This window comes from Gymnoscopelus microlampas (assembly GCF_963454915.1).
Source record: "Gymnoscopelus microlampas genome assembly, chromosome: 7".
Lineage (NCBI taxonomy): Eukaryota > Metazoa > Chordata > Actinopteri > Myctophiformes > Myctophidae > Gymnoscopelus > Gymnoscopelus microlampas.
Window position 1 is genome coordinate 22,088,448 of NC_139944.1, and position 24,628 is coordinate 22,113,075.

A 24,628-nucleotide genomic window follows, 5' to 3' on the forward strand; every position below is an offset into this window, starting at 1 on the left:
CGGTGTTGGGGGTGAGGTTAGAGGTTGCCATTCACTTTAGTTTATTTATTTCTCTATTTTATTCCGTCTTATCATGCTTTTTAAATACCCTTCTTTTGATGTCTTTAAATGCCTATTTATGCCTCATGTAAAGCATTTTGAATTGCTTTGTGTATAAAATGAGCTGTAAACCTACCTGGCCTTGCCTTGTATAAACTAGAGGTTCTCGAATTGGGGTCCAGGGACCCCCAGGGGTCCTTGTGGGGATTCCAGGGGGTCCCCAGCTAAATTAGTTGAATCAAAATCTGTTTAACCACTTTAACCCTATATACATTGGCCATTTGAAAATTGTCGATCTACTAGCTTGTCGTGCCGTGTTGTGATCTTCTATTTTCAAAATGATTTGGAATCATCTGAAACATTTTAACAACACAAATCTTGTATGGGGGTCCCTGGCACAAAGTATTTTCTGATGGGGGTCCGTTCTAGTCAACGCCAGTGTCATTTTTTAAATCTCTTATCTTGATGTCTCACCTTGTGCACTGGACTGCAATATACCTCAAACTGTATCAGCATGGAGTTTCTACACTGCCAATCGAGCCCTCTCTCTTGCATAGTTATCTATAGCCTGTCAACATCCGTGCAATGGACGCACACAAGGCTTATCATCTGTTTACGTTGTGTAGTATAACCTCCTGCAATGACTCTGAATGGCACTCATGTCTTGGAGAAGCACTGTGGGTAACCACAGTTCAAAACCCATAACTTATATACTGTTTCTCAATGTCAGCTCCGGGGATTACCAGGATGTCTGTGTCCTATTGCATATTAAACTGGTGGTCCTTAAAATTAAAAAGGTTGAGAATCACCGTTGTACTGTATACAGTATATACGCTGTGTTATACATAAATAATTGGACCTCTTGCTCATTAAAAGAGGATAATCTTATTGTATGTGAACCTGATACTGTTGAGCTGTAGACCTTCACGTGCAGTAAGCTGACAGTAATTAGGCTAATCAGTTGTATCACAGTCCAAAAAAGGCAGCATATATTCCCAATAGATGCTAACTAGGAAAGTCAACATTAGTACATGAACGTATTGAACGTGTCTTGCATGACATGGAGAGGCTTTCAACTGTCAGCACTGCAGTAATATCTTTAACCACATGAACCCTAGCATCCCTGTTCTCGTCATAATAGACGAACATCCGGGAAAACAAGTGAACGTTGGGTTTCAAAGCTTGTAGATCGGCTATTTTCAGCCAAGACATTAGTGTAGAGCGTGGGCTCTACGAGGGTATTGCAAGAGGGCCCCTAAATTATTGGCAAAACACTACAATTTGAATGATAATATAACATTAATATTAAAAGCAAATATGTGTTTCCATTGTGATACTGATAAATAGGAACTTACTATGTTGGTTTAATTGATACCCATCTGTCCACTTAACAAGGCTGCCATTCGGCTGCCGTGTTAAGTGGTCAAGATGGGTGGGCCGGGAATGCTCTCAAGATTTTCAATGTTGTTGCAGGTTCTTCTTGCTGGATCTCAGCAGACAGCTCTAAAGTGGTGTATCCAACAGCAGGTGAAACCATGGCAACTGCAGAACCACCTAATGGAGTGTGGCACAGAAAGAACTTCAAAGGCCTTCATTCTAATGAGATGTCCAGTCATGGTAGGGTCAATATTTGGAAATGAATACATTATTCCTACGTGCACAAAGTCCCTTACTGAAGGAAATGTGGTGGACAGGAGGTGTCATGACGAAGCCCCATTGAGGAGAATCATAAGGCCTGATTGATACTTAGTTGCATGCCGGTGTAGCAAGTAGCACAGCCATTCTCGTCCTGTGAGCCGGGGCACACTGATGAGCAGTGAGGATATTGCAAGTGGGGCCCCAAATAATTGCCAAAACATGGGTGAGCCACGTGCGATCCAGAAAAGGTTGGGAACCACTGAAATAGCAGATCTACAAGCTCACAAGGTGTGAGCTTGTAGATCTGGTATTTCCGGTGCATGACACGATATGTAACCAAGTATAAATCAGGCATAACACATGTCGTCGCTTCAACAGTATTTTTGGTTCCTACACTTTGAAATGGACTCTGAAGTATATATATATATATATATATATATATAGGCTATATACAGTATACATAGTATTCCTTTCACGTTTTCTTTCTTCAGGTGAGAGTCTTAATGAGATGCAGGTAGAAGATTTGAGACAGTGGCAGACACACTTAGAGGTAAGCCAGTCGTATCCATTAGCTATTCAGATCATAACTCACCCTGTGCCAAATGTCTTCTTGATATCAGATTGTCGCTGTCGGGCAAACCTTGTACCTCAATATCATTTTATGTCATCTTAAATGAATGCTGTATTTTATACTTTGTGGTATGATAGTGTAATACAAAGTTAGTGAAAATTGCTGATCTACAAGCTCACAATACGCTGCAATGATACTCGTTGTGATGTTGTAGATTGGCTATTTTTGAAAATATGCCCAAAATAGGTATCTATTTTAACACAGGATATTTTTTTCATTTCCTGAAAAGTAATGGTTTTGGACATACAAGGTTTCTGCCTGAAAGTGACAATGCCAATATTTCCCATCTCCCTTAAATGGACTGCCTTTGGCCAGGCACAATTGGAAATAAGAATCTGTTCTTAATTTGTTTAAAAAAGGTAACCACTTCCAACATGGCATCATAAAGTATACTGTAAAATAAATGTGATTAATTTGGCTATGTTTTGTTCCATACCATCCTCTCACACAGGGTGAAGTGATACAGCAAAATATCTTTATGAATCCTCTTAGCTCTTGTCATAGTCTTGTCTAATTTATACTGTGTGAGACAAGCCATGGCTCATGGCTCATGGCTGAAAGCGCTGGGCATTATTACAGAGCTATCAGCCATGGCTTGTCTCACACAGTATAAATTAGTCTGATTCATGTCTATATCCCTTCAACACTATCCATTCCATTTTTCTGGGATCACAGGAATATTGTACATGAACTCTATGGCTCTCATTTGTACTCCTTACTATTGGTTTCCTGTCATTATTTTGACCTGTAATTTAAATCAGTGGTTCTCAAACCTTTTCATGTCAAGGACCCCCAAATTGATATGTATTTAGCCACGGACCCCCATCCCCAAAATAGTGTGCGAGGGACCCCCAGAAGCAACGATTTTAGTTCAAAATGTTTGCTTTAAAATGATATTTAAAGATTTGCACACATTTTCACAATTTTTCAAAAATAGCAGATCTATAAGCTCATAGAGCGGCATTGGTGCCGCGCTATGAGCTTGTATATCTGCTATTTTTGAATAGCCAAAGAATAAAATATGGTTAAAGTGGTTAAAATGATTGTGACGCTTTATTAGATCATTTTGTTGGGGACCCCCTGGTACCCTCCAAAGGATCCCTGGGGGTCCCCGGACCCCACTTTGAGAACCAACAATTTAAATCTCGTTCCACTGTCGCAGACACAAAAAAGCCACTCTAGACACAACAACCAGCTCACTGAAATGTAAAGGCTGAGGACAATTGCACTTTTTATGGTCCGTCTCTTCTCTCATAGAAAGTGAAGGCGACAGTCCTAGAGCAGGTCCATGGTCAGCTCAATGACCTTCTAGACAAAGCCCTGAATGAGTCAGTCCAGCTCTTCACCCAGAAGAACCACACAGCAGAAAAGAAGACAACAAGCAGGTGAGGAGACAATGAAGGAAGAAGTACTCAGATTTTGGACGTTGGTAAAAGTAACAATACCACCATGTAAAAATACTTGGTTCCAAGAAAAAGTCCTTCATTAAAAATTACTTACCACGTCCAAGTACAAAAGTATCAAAATATACTTAAAGTAACAAAAGTAAAAGTGGTCATTATGCAGAATGCCCAATTCAGAATCATGCATATCATGTTAGCGAAAACATTTAGAAGAAGTAACTAGTAACAAAAGCTGTCAAATGGACGTAGTCGAGTAAAAAGTTCAATATTTGTCTCAGAGTACAAGAAATGGAAATACTCAAGTCAAGTAAAAGTACCTTGACATTTTACTTAAAGATGGAGTGCCATGATATTTTTCAATCCTAAAACCTGATCATAAGGTATTATTATTATGTAAGGATGTTTTTCAAAAAAAAAAAAGTGTACAGAAATAGTTTAAAAAAAAAATGTTTATGTGGACACGCCTCCAGTTCATTAAGTATGCCTGGTTCTCACCTTAGCACCTCCTCCACCACCTTAGCACCACCCACCTGTCCTAGTCCCTCATCCTCCTCATGCCCACACCTGTTGTGTTATGATAATGACGGGGAGGGTATGTTTTTTGGGGGCTCTGTGATGTCACTATGCCCCTGTTTTTGGATTGGCACGTTTGACTCTCAAGGTTTCAGCCTCCAGGAAAAAACTCCAAATAGTCAGAGAAGACATGAAACACCATAAAACCACCAGCGGGGGCCTTAATGAAGTTCTATCAACCTCATAGACACATGAAAAACAGAAAAAGTGCAAAACCATGGCACCACCTCTTTATGTACAGAACTTGAGTAAATGTACTTTGTTACTTTCCACCACTGTGAGGAGAAGTAGGAAGATAATTCCTGTCCCATATGGGGAGTGGGTGCATTATGTCGAGGCAGGTGCATGCTGGGTGTCACAATTCTAAGTAGGACCCAAGCACAGCAACTGTTGCATGAAACAAGTTTACTTTCAAAACAGGCTTAATACAGGAATAGGACACACAAGCTGTGTCCCAATTCAGTGGCTGTGTGTGCACTTCGAAGGGTACATTACGTCACAGCGGCGTGCCAAGACCTGTCCCGTTTCATAGGCTTCTTCAGGCGCACCCTTACAATGCGCTCTGCTTTTCCCCTATTTGAAGTTTGCAGATGATGGTCACCAGTGATGGACAAAGTACTCAACCTCGGTCCCCGGTACAGCAGTACTTGAGTCAAAGTATTGGTCTCCCTGCTCTTCTATTGAGACATTTGATCCTGTGCCTGACTTGACAAGACTGGTTGACAAGTGGTACTGCCTGAAGGTCAAAATTTAATTTCTCCCCTGAGCAAGCAGGCAGACTCTATAGACCCCTTAACAGACGACATCACACTGATAAGAACCAGTATGCGCGCAACCAGTATGCGCTCAATGAAACCCATTCTGTCAGGTCTCGCTAGGACGTGCCTCACTAGCCAACACACAAGAGGGGGTTGAGGTGTGCTGAAACCAGTGCACCCCAAAACAACAGGTTGAGAATTGATTGCATGAAACAATCACCTGTGTCCAGTCTCAATGTTGGTAAACAAATAATTGGTCTATTAGCTCAGTGGTAAAAACTTTAGCACCTGCACTTTACTTTAATTTATTTATTTATTCATTAAGGTCGGGACAGTGCACATTAATGAACACAAGACAGGTGTAATACATACACATGAGCAAGTGTAAATGTGCCGGATTTAGCAAAAGCTACTTTCCATCCGTAGCCCCTCCCCCCAAAACAATCAGCTTTATTGTCACATCACAGGTTTACAGAAGTTAAAAAAGTGGGTGAAATTCGTTTTCGTGCATAGTTCCCAATCGTATCGTTGTTTCCATAGAAAAAAGAAAAACGGAAGAAGAAGAGGGGGGGGGGGGCAAGGGGTAAAGGAGATCAAACAAGAGAACAACAAAAAAAACGTTATCCACATATTTCACATGGTACCTGAGATAAGATAAAATCGTATCTCTTATAAAACATTACAATATAACAACGATACAACATAAGTTAACAACAACACTCAAGGTACATCAACAGGAGACCAGGGTTTGAATCTGGGGTAGAACAAGAAAGAATGCAGCTGTAACACATCATGAGCGAACAGTGACATCTGCTGGACAGGTAGGAGCAGTACAGCCATGACACTAGGTCACAGAAGCACTATTGTGGGGGGTTAGTTTGCTTAAAAAATGCACACACTTAGAGTAGCCTAGACATCTTTAATGCCCCATTAGTTGATACCCCTACTTTTGAGGCCAGTCCTGCTATGCATCTGTATTGAGGTTGAGGGATTTGTCCTCCCTCGGCTGAATTTTATAGAGATGATGTGTACCAATTTGCGTGATGTTTGGACAAAATCTGTAGGAGTAATATCAAAACATTTGTTTAGGAAAACTCTGCCTCCTGAATGTAGGAGTAATATAAAAAAATATGTTTTGCAAAAATTGGGTGGTGCTGTAGCACATGTGAAACATTTGGGGCAGAGGTTCTGCTCTGGCAACCAGGGAGTGTGTGTGCACAGTTTCAGGCCGAATAGGCCAACGGTGCCGGAGATTAGCTGTCCACACGGACGGACAGACACAAACGTATGTGTGTGTGTGTGTGTGTGTGTGTGTGTGTGTGTGTGTGTGTGTGTGTGTGTGTGTGTGTGTGTGTGTGTGTGTGTGTGTGTGTGTGTGTGTGTGTGTGTGTGTGTCCGTGCATGCGTGCGTGCCGTGCATGCATGTGTGTGAGAATCCTGTGGGTGGGAATGGAAGTTCTCTACGGCAGGTTATATTTAGCAAATCAATATTTGAAGGGAGCTTACTGTACTTCATACATATTTCAAAGAGCTATGGGGGGCTGTTAGAAACATTATTACTGTAGTGTTTGTACTTTCCGCCTTGCTCAAGGTTCAAGGTGCAAGGTTGTATACTTTATTGTTACATCCTGTGTAAGGGTAATAACTCATTGTTGTTCTGCGTCCTTCAGACAATGTAGCGGCATGGGTAATAATAATAATAATGATAATAATAAGTAAAGAAAAATAAAGTGAAAGAGAGATATTTTAGGATACCGAATCAAATAAATCCCATGGAAATGATCAAGCTCTTTCTGTCTGTCTCAATACTGCTTTAATGATCGAATCAGTTCCTTTCCTCCATAACACATCAAGGATCTAAGCTGTTGTCCAAAGAAATGTCTCTAATGATAGTGTGCTTTGCAGACCCAGCCTTGACAAAGAGTGATAACAATAAAGCCTGTATGGGAATGTCAGAAGTGGATTAAGAATGCCAATACTAATCTATATACTAATCTCTCATTGTAGACCAGCGGGGGGATTACTGTATGACTGCCAAAACAGTTCATTCAGTCCAGTGTGTGTGTGTGTGTGTGTGTGTGTGTGTGTGTGTGTGTGTGTGTGTGTGTGTGTGTGTGTGTGTGTGTGTGTGTGTGCGCTTGTTATGAGACCTGTCAAAACCTTCATCTAACTTCACCAAACTCTCCAATATGAATGTGCGTGCATGTGTGCGTGCATGTGTGCGTGCTTGCGAACCTCATTTCAGAGCCCATAGAATGGAGGACGGTAAAGTTTTCATGGACAGGAGATCACTTTTAGAGTAAGTATTTCAGTTCAATATATGTACAGCTCACAGTACAATGTAGGTAATGCCTCAAACACTATAAGCTTAGTATACTGTGGTGGGAGACCTCTCTCCATAACGCTGTGGCTATTAATGCGTTTCTGACCAAAACATCTTGCAGGTATAGTTCTGAGGCATGACACAGTAAACATGTTATGTCCTCGCTCTCCATCTTGTTGCATGAAACAATAACATGTGTTTTGTCCTCTCTCCATCATAATGCAGTTACATGTTTTGTCCTCTCTCCATCAGTGAGCTGTTTGAGATCAACCACATCAGAACCATTCAGCACATGTTCATAGCTGTGCTCGTCCTCTTCTGTGCCAGCACGCTGATTGTCGACTATATTGACCAGGGCAGGTTTGTGAGTTTATGTGGCGTTTGTGTGTGTGTGTGTGTGTGTGTGTGTGTGTGTGTGTGTGTGTGTGTGTGTGTGTGTGTGTGTGTGTGTGTGTGGGTGGGTGGGTGGGTGGGTGGGTGGGTGGGCGGGCGGGCGGGCGGGCGGGCGGGCGGGCGTGTGCGCGCGCGTGTGTGTGTGCACACACACGTGTGTGAGTACTCGTGCGTGTGTTTTTATGACATTGACGTGATGCAAACCTCATGGCCCTGTACCAAGTCTCACAGAAATGTCACCCTCTGGCATAAACAAAAATCTCTCACTTCTTATCTTCTTTTCTGAAAACGTCAAATGTAATCTTTATTGCCTCTCTCCCTCTCCCTCTCTCTATCACACACACGCACGCGCGCACACACACACACACGCACGCGCGCACGCACACACACACACACACACACACACACACACACACACACACACACACACACACACACACACACACACACACACACACACACACACACACACACACACACACACACACACACACACACACGCACACACACACGCACGCACATTCCCTCATAGCTTGTCTGGGCGTCTGGCCATAGATAAATAGAGCAATCAATCCATTTGAGAGTATCTGCTGTTGCTTTGGGGCAGCACTGTAAAGATTTGGTGAGTGTTTTCACATGCAGGGCTGTGGTTTTGATTCCCACAGGGACAGCTGCCAGGGGCAAATGCAATTAGCAAAGAATATTCAATAGAAGTACTTACCATTAAATTTAAATTTACAAAAGATGTAGTATTTTCCCCTACACATTATCCTGGAAGAAAATCACCGTGAATTTCTTGTATTTTATTATAATGCAAACATGGCACAGGTGAACATGCGAAGCATTATGATTTTCTTAATTAGTTCAGTGGTTCTCAAAGTTTTCGTGCCCAAGGCACACTAATGGGCAAGTCAAAAACCCCACCCATAGCTGTATTCATAGCAGAAATAGCAGTTCTACAAGCCCACAGCGCATTGCGTTGTTTCATGTTTCTTCCCACGTACATTTTCAAAACAGCCTATTTGCAATTTTTGTACAGTGAAGCATATTGTCGCTGTTAAGTGGAAACCTTGTATGTCCAAAACCGCTACTTTTAAGGAAATAGAAAAAGGAGCCTGTGTTCTAATGTATCACTGTAGTTATCATTTAGTGACAAGCTCTTGTAAATACTTATCATTGGTTCAGTATTTATAAAACCCACAGATAGAATTAACACTTTAACTTTCACTTCAAACATTTTTCAAAATTTGTGAAAATAGCAGATGTACAAGCTCACAATGCACCTGTGACGTGACATAAGTCAACGCAGTGTGACGCATTGTGAGCTTGTACTGTACTTCGGCTATTTTAGCAATTTTGTGCAACACTAAACACAGCTGTAGGATGAAGTAGTAGGGCATTAATTTACAAAAAAGAAAAGCTGAAATATGGAAATACATGGTTTCTGCACAACAGCAACAATATAGTGGTTAAACTGAGCACCCTTCCATGAGTACATCCCTTGATTAGAAAACAGAGGAGCACTCCCTCCACTCTATCTTGTTAAACTGTTACTGTCAGGAAGAAACCTTGTATGTCTAAAACTGTGACTATTCAGTTTAGATCTGCTTTTGTTGCTGCTTGGAGTTATTTATGTTTTTTGTTAGAAGAAAACATAAAAAATAGAAATATGGACATACAAGGTTACTGACCGACAGTGGCAAAATGTGATCTCTTGTTGGGTTGTTGTTCTTCTTCACTCTCAGGCTGGTGCTGGACTTTGATCTGTTGTTCTTTGCCTTTGGGAAGCTGGGAACGGTGACGTGGGCCTGGACGGTGATGTTCTGTTACACCCTGGTTGTTCCCTACTACGTCCTGACCCTCTGGGGGGCTCGCTATCACCGCTCCTCCTTCAGGATGGGGCTGAACCTGGTCACCGTGCTGCTCATGTCCGCCCTGCAGGGCTGTTTCCTGGGGCTGTTCCCCATCTATGTGGTCCGACGCAACCAGCTTCCTCCTGCCTCCGGCTTCATCGTCATACTGGAACAGGTGTGTGCGCGTGCGTGTGGCATGTTTTGGAGTAGATCCTGATATTGGCCATGATCCTGACATCATCAGTATCATCGTCAGTATCATGGCCACTGTTCAGTATCATGTCAGTATCATTCAGGGCCTGTCACAGCCATGTCAGGCTGCCGTGACAGTGTGTGTGTGTGTGTGTGTGTGTGTGTGTGTGTGTGTGTGTGTGTGTGTGTGTGTGTGTGTGTGTGTGTGTGTGTGTGTGTGTGTGTGTGTGTGTGTGTGTGTGTGTGTGTGTGTGTGTGTGTGTGTGTGTGTGTGTGTGCGTGCGTGCGTGCGTGCGTGCGTGCGTGCGTGCGTGCGTGCGTGCGGCTCCTCAGATTCGATTCCTGATGAAGAGCTATTCCTACATCAGAGAAACGGTTCCAATGGTCATGAAGAGTGAGCTGAAGGAAGGTACTGTAGCGTTCTCTGCCTTATGGTGTTCTGTTTTAGTCCTCTCTCTAAATAGGTTTGTAGTGTCACAGCCTGGGGAGTGACATCTCAAAAGTGTCTCCCAGGGAAAAGTACAAAAATACATTATGAATCAATCACTTGAGACCTATTAAAATACAAAAGGTGAAAGGAACCTGGCATCGCAATTTGGGACATGTTATTATGTCTAATTATTGCTCATTCAGTGCCAAACATATTTCTGGCTTTATCATCCCTGTGCCAAGGCCAAAATTACATTGTAAAAAAAAAGTGCGTAGGAAGCGAGATACAGCCTTTTTCAGTAAGATGTTAAACAAGAAGTGAATGAAGTGAATGGAGCAGCAACTCTTCAAATCATGATATCTTGGGTTCTGAACATTTAAAAAAAAAATAATAATAATAATAATTTCATGACGTCGGCGTCGTCATTGGCACTCTGGGCTTATAAAAACGTGATGTCAATGGCACTGAATGAGTTAAACAGAGAATAACATAGCACTATTATGGTAATAACTAACGTCAGGATGCTGTGTTGGTTCTGCTTCTCAGGAGAAACCCCTCGGTTTCCTACATTATCCAGTTATCTCTACTTCCTCTTCTGTCCCACTCTCATCTATAGGGAGTCATACCCCAGGTATGGAACATAATGTACACAACATAAACATAAGTGTTCAATTTACTGGGTAGGATGGGGGGGTTTGTTTACATAAAACATGCGAAAAAGCACGCACATCCGCTGTCTAAAGTGCCAGGCGCAGGGCAGAAGTCAACATCTAATAAAAAAGGCTGTATACATTTTTATGGCCAGTAGGGATGGTCACACTGAATTAAATACATGATTTTCCCTTTGGGAAATGTAGACTGTCTGCTTGATACTATCACTATTTAACAATTCACCACATTAACCAGTGCTGTTTATGGAAATGTGTTTAAAAAAAGTTTCTTTAATTCAAAATTAGTGAAAATAGCACATCTACAAGGTCACACTGCAGATCTTTTTGCTATTTGTCATAGAAGTGTATTAGGGCTTAAGTGGATAAGAAAATGTAGCCAATTCAAACCTGCATAAACACTATACATCCATGATTAGAAATACAGTTTTTGTGACATAAATGGGTCCTCAATGAATAGTGCTTTGAAATGATAGAGTAAAAAGTCAAAAGAAATCCTACAAATAAGACCACACTGACAGATTACTGACTTTGGGCAGACAAAATGGGTGCATTTCGGCTGAAGGATGCAGTTTCTACTTTTTAATAGTTGCTCAGAAAGTATTCTAATATCTAATATAATTCCTCAAGTAAGAAAAGCCTGCTCTCTCTCTACAGGAATCCCTACATAAGATGGAATTATGTTGCCGCTACCGTTGGTTTGGTAAGAGGACATTTTTTGCTTTTTGAGCTGCACCCATTGCAACCACACATGATTGCCCTCTCTTGGTAGAAATGTGGAGCGCAGGTTGTGTGATTGAGGTTAACGACCCAGATGAGATAACGGCTGCTCCTTTGACCCAAAATATCCAGCCTATGCTCCAGTAACCTTTTCAACTCATGTCTGCTTACAGATGTTTAACCACTTAAACCCCATATGGTTGACCGGAGTCCCTCAGGGCTCTATACTAGTGTATTTTCTGTTTTCTGTTATTGTGGGGAAGGTTTTCGCAGAAAATAGCCGATCATCAAGCTCACAACGCATTGTGCTGGGGTTTAAGTGGCTAAGAGCCTATATGGCAGGGGTTCGAGCATTTACATGCCAAGGACACCCAAATAGCAGTGGTGGAAAGTAACTAAGTTAATTTACTCACATAGGCCTTGTGAGCTTGTAGATCTGCTATTTTCTAAAGATTTGTATACATTTTGGAAACTTGTGAAATGGGACATTCTGCCTAATGAGTACTTTTACTTTTGGAACTTTAAGTATATTTTGACGTGGCTAAATACTTAATAATTTGGGGGGTCCTTGACATGAAAAGGTTTGAGAACCACTGCTGTACTGCATGGTTTTCATTATCTGATGCGCTGTTTGACTGTTGCCTCTGTGCAGCTCCTGGCCTGTCTGTTCTACGGCTACTTCATCCTGGTGCGTCTCTGTGTGCCTGTGTTGAACACCGCCAACCTGCCCTTTAGCACACGCACCCTGGTTCTGGGTATTTTTCACTCCATATTACCAGGTAGTCACTCAACTCACTCAACACATGAAGACATGTATGAATTGACTGCATCGCCTGTGTACAGTAGCACAGTGGTTATCAACCTGTGGGCCGGGGCCTACTGGTGGGCTGTGACGATAGTGCAAGTGGGCCCCCAAATAATTGGTAAAACAATACGATTTCATTGATAGCATTACATTAATGTAAAACAGATGAAAATCTTTAAAATCTTGAAAAAGGCCCACCCATCTGGCCACAGAAGTGGCCAGATGGGTGGACTGGGGACACTTTTGAGACGTTCAAGTAGGCCCTGATCTAGAAAAGGTTGAAAACCAACAAGGCCTGAACACCACCTGCGCCAGGCTGGCCTGTCGCACTGGAATATTTCCCTTTACGTCGGTCTAGTCTTCCTATGCTGGATTATTTTCCTGTGGATTACACGCTTACATGCTTCCTCAATGAGATTTATCTTGCATAGTTTTTCGTTTTTCTTTTTAGACCTGAGGTGGTTAGCATCTTCCCTTGTTGCACAAACTGGCCTTTTGAACTGCACCTTAAGTACACTGTACCTGCTGCTACTATCTACTATCTCACCTCACACCTGCATATGATGTAAATGTTCCTAAAAAGGACATTCACACACTTGCATATGTTAATGTGCCAAAAAAGGACATTCACACACCTTCATATGATGCTAATGTTCTAAACATGTACATACCTGCTACTACACATGCTATCTGTATCTTTGATTATTTGACCTTCTGTTCTTTTCCTTTTTTTTCCCCTTCTTACCTCTACCTACCCTACGTCTCTCCTCTCTCTTCTCATGAAAACTACAAAAAAATGATACAAAAAATAATTTCACCCACTTCTTTACACCTGTGAACCTGTGACGTGACATTAAAGATGATTCTGACATGAACGCGAGCATCCCTATTCTGGGCATGTTATAATAAGCAAACATTCAGCGAAAATAGCAGATCTGCAAGCTCACAACATGTCGCAACATGGCACGTTGTGAACTTGTAAAACGGCAATCTTTGGCAAAGAGATTGGTGTACTGTAGAGGCAAAAAAGAGGGGACCAAGTACAGACCCAGGTCAAACAACTATATAGGTTTTAAGTGGTTTAAAGTCAGTGGCCTGTTTGATATCAGATATTTCTTATCTGTATGTGTTTCTTGCTATGGGTGCTAATGGAGGCTTTTCCTGTTCAAGTCTTTCTACTGAAAGATTGAATCATAATAATGCTGTATAAAGATTGGTATATATATTATACTATAAAGTGAATAACAGTTAGTGCATATTGTAAAGATTATGTTCTGATAACACAAGGTACATCTGAGGTTACAACATCCCTAAACTGGGAACAGTGCCCAGAGGCTGAATGTCCCTCATAATCTCTTTTTCTCTCTCATTCTCTATTTCTCTCTCTCGCTCTCACGCACTCACTCTCTCTCTCTCTCTCTCTCTCTCTCTCTCTCTCACCGAGTGGTGGAAAGAATACTCTTTTTTTACTTGAGTAAAAGTACCAATTCCACATAGAAATACTCTGTTACAAGTAGAAGTCAGGCATTCAAAATTTGACTCAAGTAAAAGTGCAAAAGTATTGGCATAGCAATATACTTACAGTACCGAAGTAAACGTACCAACGTTTTTTCAAGTATAAAATAGGGCTGTGTTTTTTTGTAGTAATATGGAGTAGAAGTAGCCTATAAAGATTTGAAAAATTAAAATACTCAAATAAAGTAAAAGTACCTCAAAATTGTACCTAAGTAGTGTACTGTAATTTCCACCACTGCTCTCACCACCCATCTCCCTCTCTCTTTCACCATGTTCTCCTTCTTTCTACTGCCTTCCAGTTGCACTTAATTGCTTTCTTTGCACTCTGCTTAAATTACCATTTTACTGAACCATTTAATGACCAGTCTTTTATTGACTATGCTCGTTCATGCCACTCTGATCTTGCCCTGATCTTGTTCTTGTAAGTCACTGCATCCAAAATGCCTAAAATTGTAAATAGTCTTTCTATTTCTCTCTCTCTCTCGGTCTCTCTCTCTCTTCTCTTTCCCTACCCCCTCTCTCTCTCTTTTCCCTCTTTAAAATGTTGGATTTCAACTTATTGACATGACAAGTGTTGCCAAAGCCTCATAATTAACTGAATGTCCCTGTGTCTCAGGTATAATGCTGTTCCTCCTGTGTTTCTTTGCCTTCCTCCACTGCTGGCTCAACCTCTTTGCAGAGCTGCTTGGCTTTGCAGACCGCATGTTCTACAAGGTGTGTGTGACATCATGGTTATTATAGTTAACTAAAAACGAACGAAACAACTCTTAAAAAAACGAAATAAAAACAAGGTTATACAAAACTAACTGAAACTGTATTGTGTGTTTACAAAATGAAATAAAACAAACTAAAACCATAGAGAAAATATCCTTAGTTGTAGTCTTGTCTGTATTCAATATTTTTCTTTAAATAGCCGATCTAGTGTCCGGGTAGCTCAGCTCGCCTTAAGACCACAAGGTCATGAGTTCAATCCTGGGCACCGCCAACTCAGCGCATGAGTAGCACGGCATGGGTGCGTAAGTCGTGCGGTAAGTACTGGAGCTGAGGATAGGTGTGGCGCTCCACCTCAGCAATCCATCTTCCAGGGGAGTACAACTACTTTATGGGTGGGTTGTGAATTCTTTCAAGCTTTTCAAGTGGGCCCTGATAAAGAAAAGGTTTGGAACTGCTGATCTAGAATAGATCAGTTGGCCAGGCCTACTATTTCATTCTTCTGTTGTTCTGATCCACTCACATTGTTGTCATTGACATTGATTTCACTGTCTTGTCTATTGGTTTTGTAGGACTGGTGGAACGCTACATCATTTCCTAGCTACTACCGCACCTGGAACATAGTGGTTCATGACTGGCTCTATTACTACGGCTACAAAGACTTCCTCCGGGTAAGCACAGCCAGGTTAGCAGCAAATAATACAGTACAGTGATCAGGTAAATAAAATGAAAGAAGTGTAGATCAGTCCAACTTTTCAGTTTGACCCTCAAAATACAAATACCACAAGCTCTGAGGCATTCACACATAAATACATAATCAGCCCTAAGACTCTTTAAACACATGTTTAAATGTGTAGTAGTCAAAACCCATCTCTTAATGCCAGTGAAACAAATTCCCCTCTGATCCAACACGACCCTTGAAACTGGCAGTGACACCTCTCTCTCACACTCTCTCTGATTCCTGCAGCTGTCCAAGAGGAAGTTCCGCACAGCTGCCATGCTGACTGTGTTCATGGTCTCTGCTCTGGTCCATGAGTATGCCTTCACAATGGGCTTTGGCTTCTTCTACCCTGTCATATTCTGTCTCTTCACTGTGTTTGGAGGTGAGGGCAGTAGGCTTTTTTTTGTGGGTGGGGGTCATGGAAACCTGTGTTCTCAGATGAAATGCATGCAAGGTCTATATTATATGTATGTATGTGTGTGTGTGTGTGTGTGTGTGTGTGTGTGTGTGTGTGTGTGTGTGTGTGTGTGTGTGTGTGTGTGTGTGTGTGTGTGTGTGTGTGTGTGTGTGTGTGTGTGTGCGTGCGTGCGTGCGTGCGTGCGTGCGTGCGTGCGTGCGTGCGTGCGTGCGTGCGCAGGAGAGAGCAATGCTCATTTCAGCTGACTTGGGGGATAAATATCTCTATTCCACTTCCTCAATGTTAGTCCTCATAATGAAATGTAGCTCATTTAATAGTCAGCAAAAGTCGAAAGAACATTACGTTTTGTCTCCATTCCATCTCTTCCTGTTCAAATGAACAAATCCACTGTCGGCTGTTTCTGTCTAGGTATGTATTATATAGCGTTAGCGTTTGTTGTTGGAGATGGAGGGTGGATTTTTCATTTATTTCTAGCTTGTTTTGTTTTTTTATTCTGAACTGTGCTTTCAAAATTAGAACCTATTATTCAACTCCAAGTGACAGTATATGAAAGGAGAATGTATTTGTTTGTATTCGTAGACTAATTACAGTACTCTCTCTCTCTTTTCGGGTCTGGGGATCTTAGTATAATTTGTATGTTCAATTTGAACCAAACGTAGAAAAAAACTTTTTTTGTGATTTTTGTCCTCCCAAAACAAACACAAATTTGCTACGTTTTTTTTTAATTCTGAATAGTTTGGTTCAAATTGAACATACAAATTGGCATTTGAAAACATATGCTAAAACAAAATAATGTACCGTAGGTATAATTAAAACTGAATAAAGACATTTGTAAACAGAGCTCTGTTAGGCAAACTACTGTAGTTTACAAAACCAAACGTGCATTTGCTGTCAGAAATAGTTAAGTAGGAAAGGTTAGCTTGGTAAACTTTTGAAACAAATAGCAGAAATCTCTCTCTCTCTCTCTCTCTCTCTCTCTCTCTCTCTCTCTCTCTCTCTCTCTCTCCATTCTGCTTCTTTACTTCCTTAGTGGGGTTTAACTTGGTCCTGAATGACAAGCGCCAGAGTCCTGTGTGTAACATCTTCTTGTGGACGGCTCTGTTCTTGGGACAGGGGGTCCAGGTGTGTCTGTACTGTCGGGAGATGTATGCACAGATACATTGTCCTCGGACGGGGGTGAGTTTTCTTTTCTTTTTGATTGAATATTTTATTGACAGTTTAAAACTGTGATTCTCAACCTGTGGTCCAGGGCCTACTGGTAGGCTCTGAGGATATTGCAAGTGGGCCCCCAAAATAATATGATATTAACAGAAACAATTTCATGTTATCCAGACAACGTTATATGGAAACGTTGTCCCTACCTGTATCAGAGATGTTATAGGTTGAAACCTAGGCCACCACCTAGGTTTCACATGAACTCTGCAGCTGCACTGAGGCCACTGCTGCGAAGCATCCCAGCCCAAACATTAACGTAGCTAATAATTGGGCCATTTGACCCGGAAATGACCGTAATAATCATACCACAGGAGCTAAAATATTTTTCAAAAAATATGGGTGGCCCACTGGACCAGCGGCCCACCGGACATATGCCCGATACGCCAAATGGCCAGTCCGCCCCTGTTGTTATCTACAGCTATCTCAGTCTAGATATATTATTTTTTGAAGCTATACTTAATGGCTAAACAGTAGATTTGGCTCTTCTTGTTCCTTTTCTTTTTTGCACCTTTATTTTTGTCAACGCCAGGCCGAAAGGCATGGCCGAGATTATGTTTTGCACCCTGTCTGTCCGTCCGTCCATGTGTGTGCCTGTGTGTTGGTCTGTGAACAACTAATCTCCGGCACCGTTGGCTTGATCCCAGCGAAACTGTGCACACACACTCCCTGTATGCCAGAGCAGAACCTCTGCCCCAAATCTTTCACATGGGCCTGTTATAGCGCCACCAGGAGGCCGATTTTTGCAAAACAAATTGTTTTGACAGTACTCCTACAGATTTTGTCCAAACATCACGCAAATCGGTACACAGTATCTCTATAGTCATTAAACCAAACTTGTCTTTCAGATTTTTCATGTTCCATCCTGATTGGCTAAAAATGGCTTCCAAAGTTTGCAGGATTGGTCCGTTTTGAACAAAACGCCTGCCCTCAAATCATGAACACAGCCTGCGATTTCCAATAACTTTTGCACGCACATTCCCACTAGGCAGAGGAAGAAATGCCACTTGAAAGTTTTCAAATCACCCTCATGGTGGCGCTACAACAGACCGATTTGTGTTTTTACCCATAACTGAACCGATCTGTGTAAAACGTTGTATTCGCACTCCCTAGAGGCCAAGGAAAAACATTTGCCCTCCACTTTTCACATCTGCCTTTTATAGCACCACCAGGAGGCCGACTTATGTAAAACTTTACTTACTCCTTCCGATCATCGGTACACATGATCTCTATAGTCATGTGATCAAGACGGATCTGTTTGAATTTTTTGCAGGAGTGGCCCGTTTTGAACAGAATGCCGCAAATCATGAACGCAGCGTTCGATTGCAATGAAACTTTGCACGCACATTTGAGGAACAAATGCCACCCTTTTAACATTGCCCTATTATAGCACCACCAGGAGGCAGATTTTTGCCACAAAAAAATATATATTTCTCCTAAAAGTGTTGTCCAAACATCACGCAAATCGGTACACATTATCTCTATAGTCAAGTGATCAAGACGGATCCGTCAGATCTTTCATATTCCATCCTGATTGGCGAATTCCGAACATTGCTGGCCCACAATAACCTACCTGACCTGGTGGAGACCTGTGCTCTTAGGAGCACTTTTTCTAGTTGATTATGTTTAATCTGTGCTTTCCTTTATCTATGTGGGTTTGTATGTGGGAGGAGGGAGGGATGTGGGGGGGTTGTATGTGTACTTTTGTGAAGATTTTAAAATAAAATAAAAATATGCCCCAAAAAAATTAAAGAACAGTGAATCGAAAAGGGAATTGGACTTGATAGTTGACAACAAGCGCCTGGAGTTCCAGCAAGCCCCAAAGTACCACGGTGCACGCCTGAATAGGACACTGTCTCAAGTAAAAGTACCTCAAAAGTACAGTACTTGTGTAAATATACTTGGATCATTTCCATCACTGCTAATCGGATTGTAAACAATGACTGGTGCATGATAGAGCAGGGATTCTTAAACGTGTTCTATTCAAAGACCAGCATTTTGTCATGCATTAGGACACACACCCCCATTTGATATGATCCTCTCTGGGGCCCCACTCTACACTGTAAAATCCCCAGTGTTCATAATCATTTAACTCTGAAGAGTGTTGGAATGGTTCCAATTGTACACTCTCAGAGTTACAGACCAGTAAGGGTCCTTTGGTTCCGAACCATCATTCATTTAGCTGGGGACCCCCTAGAACCCCCTCCGCCCCACATTGAGAACCAGTGCGGTAGAGGATGGCCTGGGTATATCCGCTGGCTACAACGGAAGCCCAGAAACACTGTCCCTTTGCCCCATGTCTCTCAAGCCAGACTGTTGACTCACACAATTTTCAAATGCTTCCGTCATACAGGAAGCGCTGAAAATGATCTGGGAGTAAAGCGGATGTCCATGTTCATCAGCATAAATACATCTGTTGAAAAATGTTTAAGAAATAGTGGAAATAGCAGATCCACAAGCTCACGTGTCTCAATGCGACGCCTTGTGAGTTTGTTGATTGGCTATTTCCACTATAATCTTTTCTCTTAACATCCTATTTTGGCCATAGTAATTATTTATTGTCAGTCATTTCTTTGTATATTTAAGTCATTTGTCTGCCCTATACCATTTTTGTTTGCAATGTCTAAAAGCCAAACAGAAATTAAAAAAATAAAAATTATATAAAACTATTTGTACTAGTCCATACCCGTGGGGGGATATGCGCACATGATCTGGCAACCCGGGAGCCAGCTAACACAAAAACGCTAATAAACAGCTCACATTTGGGGAAAGCGAAAAACGGGTTTCGCTGTTCCGTGCACATGGTAATGGTCAATGGCTGTGTGCAAATTCAGATCAATTGCTCCAGCCACTGAGGAGAACCGGGCAGAAGAGATTTGGGCTCACCACCCTCACACCACCCTCACAGAGCTTTGTAGAATTATAGGAGGATGACATTCATCAAGTAAAATGTCATGATCGTGACAACCCTAGACACGGCCTCAGATCCCCAGCAGATGACACTGCCCCCATTTCAACTATTTCTCCAACTTACGCAGCAACCTATATGAGAGTGGCTCTACAGCAGCGCACGTGGCTCTGGTTTGACCGTTTGGATGTCACACAGATGCTAGTAACCTGATTAATCTGACCGTTGGAGCCCACGCTGGTCTTTCCCTGGTTTCATTATCCCAGCTTTGGTCAGTCTGTCTCTTATCCGCAGTCCTAAATGAGAGTGCATGCTTGTGCACAAACTCATACAGCACATACCGTACAGTACATACACATGCAACACATGCACATGTGTGCAAAATGGCCACACATGCATATCATCGCTAACAGATGGAAATCTTGTATTTCCAAAACCGTTCCTTTTTTATTATTATACAAAAAGTAAAATAGTGAAAATAGTCCAACTACAAGCTCACAACATATTGCAATGTGAGCTTGTAGCTCCGCTATTTTCTTGTGGAACACTCTTGTGTGATGAAGTAAGGCATTCATTTACAAAATAAATATACGAATTTCTGCCCGGCACACGCACGCACGCACGCACGCACGCACGCACGCACGCACGCACGCACGCACGCACGCACGCACGCACACACGCACGCACGCACACACACACACACACACACACACACACACACACACACACACACACACACACACACACACACACACAGTCCAGTGCAGCGCAGACACACATGTTGAATGCTGGAAATGTATAAAAAGCTGTGCATGGATTACAGACTGGCCCTTCCCCTTTCCCCGGTCTAAAGCATTTATAAAACTCCAGATGTGGAGTCCTTGGATTGACGTGACAGATGTGCACGGATGTACTTACACACTAACTCCACTCCCCCCTTCCCACCCCACCCCACCCAACCGGATCTGTGTGTGACACCCGCCCCCGAGCCTGTGGTTTCATTCACCGTTTAACACAGATACACAGTAAAAGTCTCAGTGTTCATTTATCTCAGGGAGTATAATGGTTGTATTTTTCTATTTTCGTCTGAGTTAAAATAAAACTGAGGATTTTACAGTGTAACTACTGCTTATGTCTATAAAACAGCAGTGGCACAAAAAGAGAGTTGATTACGCACTGATGATGAAATGAAGTCATCATTATTAAGATGAATTATGGTAGATTAGTTTTGACTATTGTAACATCCACTCTGCTGTCATCTGTAACATTACCTGTGGTTTGCGCGGATGTCATATGCTTAACGCTGCAGCAGGCAGGATGACTGTATAGGGTTAATACGTTTATATACTTTTTATTGTATAGGGTGTATACTTTTTTGTAAACTTTTTATTAATAATTGATGGTGTTTTTGTTGTGATGTTACTCTTCCTATGATTTTATCTTACTGTACTGTGCTGTCATTGGTGTCTGAATTTTCCCCCACAGGATCAATGAAGGTATCCATCTATATAACTGTGCTCTCTGCCAACAGGACAGTTTCTGGGAGCTGGTGACGCCAAGGTCTTGGAACTGCAGCTACTAGAAGTGGCGGTCACAGCGTGACAGCTGCCGTTCTGTGATGGAGGGATGAAGGAATGGTGGGATGAGGAGGCGAAATGTGTACACACACACACACACACACACACACACACACACACACACACACACACAAAATAGAAAACTTAACGGAAGGAAGGACAGCGGGATGAAAAGGACAGACAAATGGGAAGAAAGAAGAAAATAAGTAAGGTAGAAAGAAACTACTGTATAAATATGACTGTATATTGGTGTAAACATTAGTTAATATTGATATTGTTTATGTGTCTTCAGTGGGTCAAATTGATTTGTATATTATTAATTATTTTACCTGTACTGTGGCATGTCATGTTTTGATCCATAATTCATGCTGTAGTAACTTTTCTAAATTAAAACTAGAGGCGAAGACAGGAGAAGACGGACTAGAGAGAGTGTGTGTTTTTGCTTTTAAAGGGGAACTAAACCCTATAGGTTAGTTCCAGTCTCATGAGTGAACCTTCCAGGTGGGGGGGGGGGTCTGGCAAGCTGGCACGCTGGGGGGCGAACCTTGGACATTCTGATGCCCAGCTGGCCTTTCTACCTACTCCACCCCAGCTAGGAGGAGGACCCATCTAGCACGGTTGTGACACTATCACATTGACAAAATCTGTGTGCATGAGCGTCTTTCCATCGAGTAGTACAGCAGGATATGATGGAAGATGTGTGTGTGTGTGTGTGTGTGTGTGTGTGTGTGTGTGTGTGTGTGTGTGTGTGTGTGTGTGTGTGTGTGTGTGTGTGTGTGTGTGTGTGTGTGTGTGTGTGTGTGTGTGTGTGTGTGTGTGTGATGTTGTGATGAAGGGTGGAAAGGTCGGGAAGAAGGAAGTAGTCAAAGTGACATTTCAGGAAAGGAAAGTCATCATCTCTGCATTTTCAGAGGTCTACTAAAATCAATTCACATTTCCTTCCCAGGTCAACACAGTGGCTGTGTGCAGTAACGGGCCTGAGGGCCTCAGTGCACAGAGGGGAAGTGACAATGGCTAAATTGGGAGAAAATGAAATAACATATGTTGAAGAATGAAGGCATGTAACAACACATTATGTAATAACACCGAATTATGTAATCACACCGTGTTATGTAATCAATTATTACATATTGGCGTGGCTATCACAGGGTTATTACAAAATATGGGAGTTGCACTTAATGTAAATGTAATTATACAGTCACAGTGCAACAATTGAGTTAAAGTAATGGGGTACTTTAACTCTGCTTTTATTTGATTATTCAAAAGTACATGCTTTTAAACAAATACTTATGTATTCATAAGTACAAATTACAATGTGAGTTATTATTTAGTCACAAGCTCTTGTTAATACTTTTCTTTGTTTCAATATTTATAAAACACAGACACACTTAACCACTTTCACTTTAAATGTAACATTGCAGATCTACAAGCTCACAAAGCGTTGAATCGCGATGCGTTGTGAGCTTATAGATCGGCAAATTTTGCTACTTTTGTGTGACACCGTAGTATGTGGCAGATTTTGCTACTTTTGTGTGACACCGTAGTATGACGAAGTAAGCCAGGGCATTCATTTAAGGGGGGAAAACACATAAAAAGTCAAAATATAGAGATACCAGGTTTCTGGCCGACAGCTACGATATGATGACCTGCTAGAACCCTAAGAGAATGTCCTGCTTGATGAACCCCAAGATGATGCCGTGTAAAAAACACATATACAATTATTGCATATTACAGTATTAAACTGCTCGTGAACTGAAAAACAGCATGCAGTTTGCACATCATGAAGTACCACTTGAGTTGAATATCAAGTAGCTGGTTTATTGACAAGTGCTTATCTAGTGATCTTGGCGCACACACACACTCTGTCCTTGACTATACCATCAAGCATTCTAGTGGGGGGAAAAGAACCTCCACAAGTGGGATGATGGGATCTTGAATTCTTTACTCTCTTAAAAGCCTGAGGTTCTGAGGGACACTGGAGATGCTTTTGGAATATTCAACAAAAACTCTGTCAAGGGCTTCAATGTCACTTCTCATATCAGTGGTTCTCAATGTGGGGTCCTTGAGGGGGTTCCAAGGGGTCCCCAGCTAAATTTGTTAATATAGCAGCAAAATTATTTGAATCACTTTAACCCTATATACATCGGTCTATTTGAAAATAGCCGATCTACAAACGTGCATCGATTGTGAGCATGTAGATCTGTTCTTTTCAAAGAATCTTGATTTCTTTTTGACAAATTAGGAATATTTTTGTCATATTTTAACAACACAATTCTTATATGGGGTGTCCCTGGCACTAATGCTGCATTCACACTGGCAGCTACAAATAAAGCCAGCAACATAGATACATACGACGTTTGTAGCTGCTGTAACAGTTACAAAGATACAAAGCTACAAATATGCTGTGTAGCTTTGTATCTTTTGTATCTGCCAGTGTGAACGCACCATAAGTCTTAAAAACAAAAACATTATGCTAGAAATAAGACATTTATAAAGAAAAATGGAGAGCAAAGTAAAAAGAAAACCCACAAAAAAAACAAACAGAATATATACACCCATAGAAACGGTTACGTGACCAAATGGACCATGACCCTATGTTAGATAAACAGTATCTTTTCAGGATGCCAACGAGCATGTTTATCTTTCCATGTGAAGTCAGACAGGAAGAAGTGGGTTATTGTTGGAACAGCATTTACATTAATGACGTAACGCTGGGTCAACTTCTGCTTCATCTGCTATCAAATGAATCCACTCTTGTTTGGCCCAGTGGAATAGAAGGGCCATATTCTGATTAAATATTTCATATTTCAATAGTGACACGATACTGTCATGATACCAATCTGGGAACCCATCGGCAAAAAATAATGATTTGAATTTGCCTCTGGCCCAATTCCCTGTGCAGAGACCGGATGTCGGCCCGTTTACGCTCCTTCAGCCCTCCTCTTCCGGTGGTTCGCCTTTGTTTTCATTCCTAATAACTCCACATGTTGTAATTGTAATTGCCACCAGATTCAGCAGTGGAGCTCTGAATCTTCAGAGATTAACATAACATAACTAACCTGATATTGACATTTTTTATATTTATATTACATTATCAATACATTCTTAGTGTTTTGCCAGTTATTTTGGTGCCCATGTGT

General features: G+C 41.7%; 1 protein-coding gene across 1 annotated transcript; it reads left to right on the top strand.

Moving 5' to 3' along the window:
- Nucleotides 1-1,574: 1,574 nt before the first annotated feature.
- Nucleotides 1,575-21,493, top strand: soat2 (sterol O-acyltransferase 2; the record flags this gene model as incomplete). Its single annotated transcript, XM_084061762.1, has 15 exons — nucleotides 1,575-1,656; nucleotides 2,169-2,227; nucleotides 3,566-3,693; nucleotides 7,288-7,341; nucleotides 7,618-7,725; nucleotides 9,504-9,786; nucleotides 10,137-10,212; nucleotides 10,780-10,864; nucleotides 11,559-11,604; nucleotides 12,274-12,400; nucleotides 14,558-14,655; nucleotides 15,225-15,323; nucleotides 15,620-15,755; nucleotides 16,822-16,967; nucleotides 21,443-21,493. 15 exons carry the CDS (start codon nucleotides 1,575-1,577, stop codon nucleotides 21,491-21,493), a joined length of 1,578 nt encoding a protein of 525 aa, XP_083917888.1.
- Nucleotides 21,494-24,628: the final 3,135 nt, after the last annotated feature.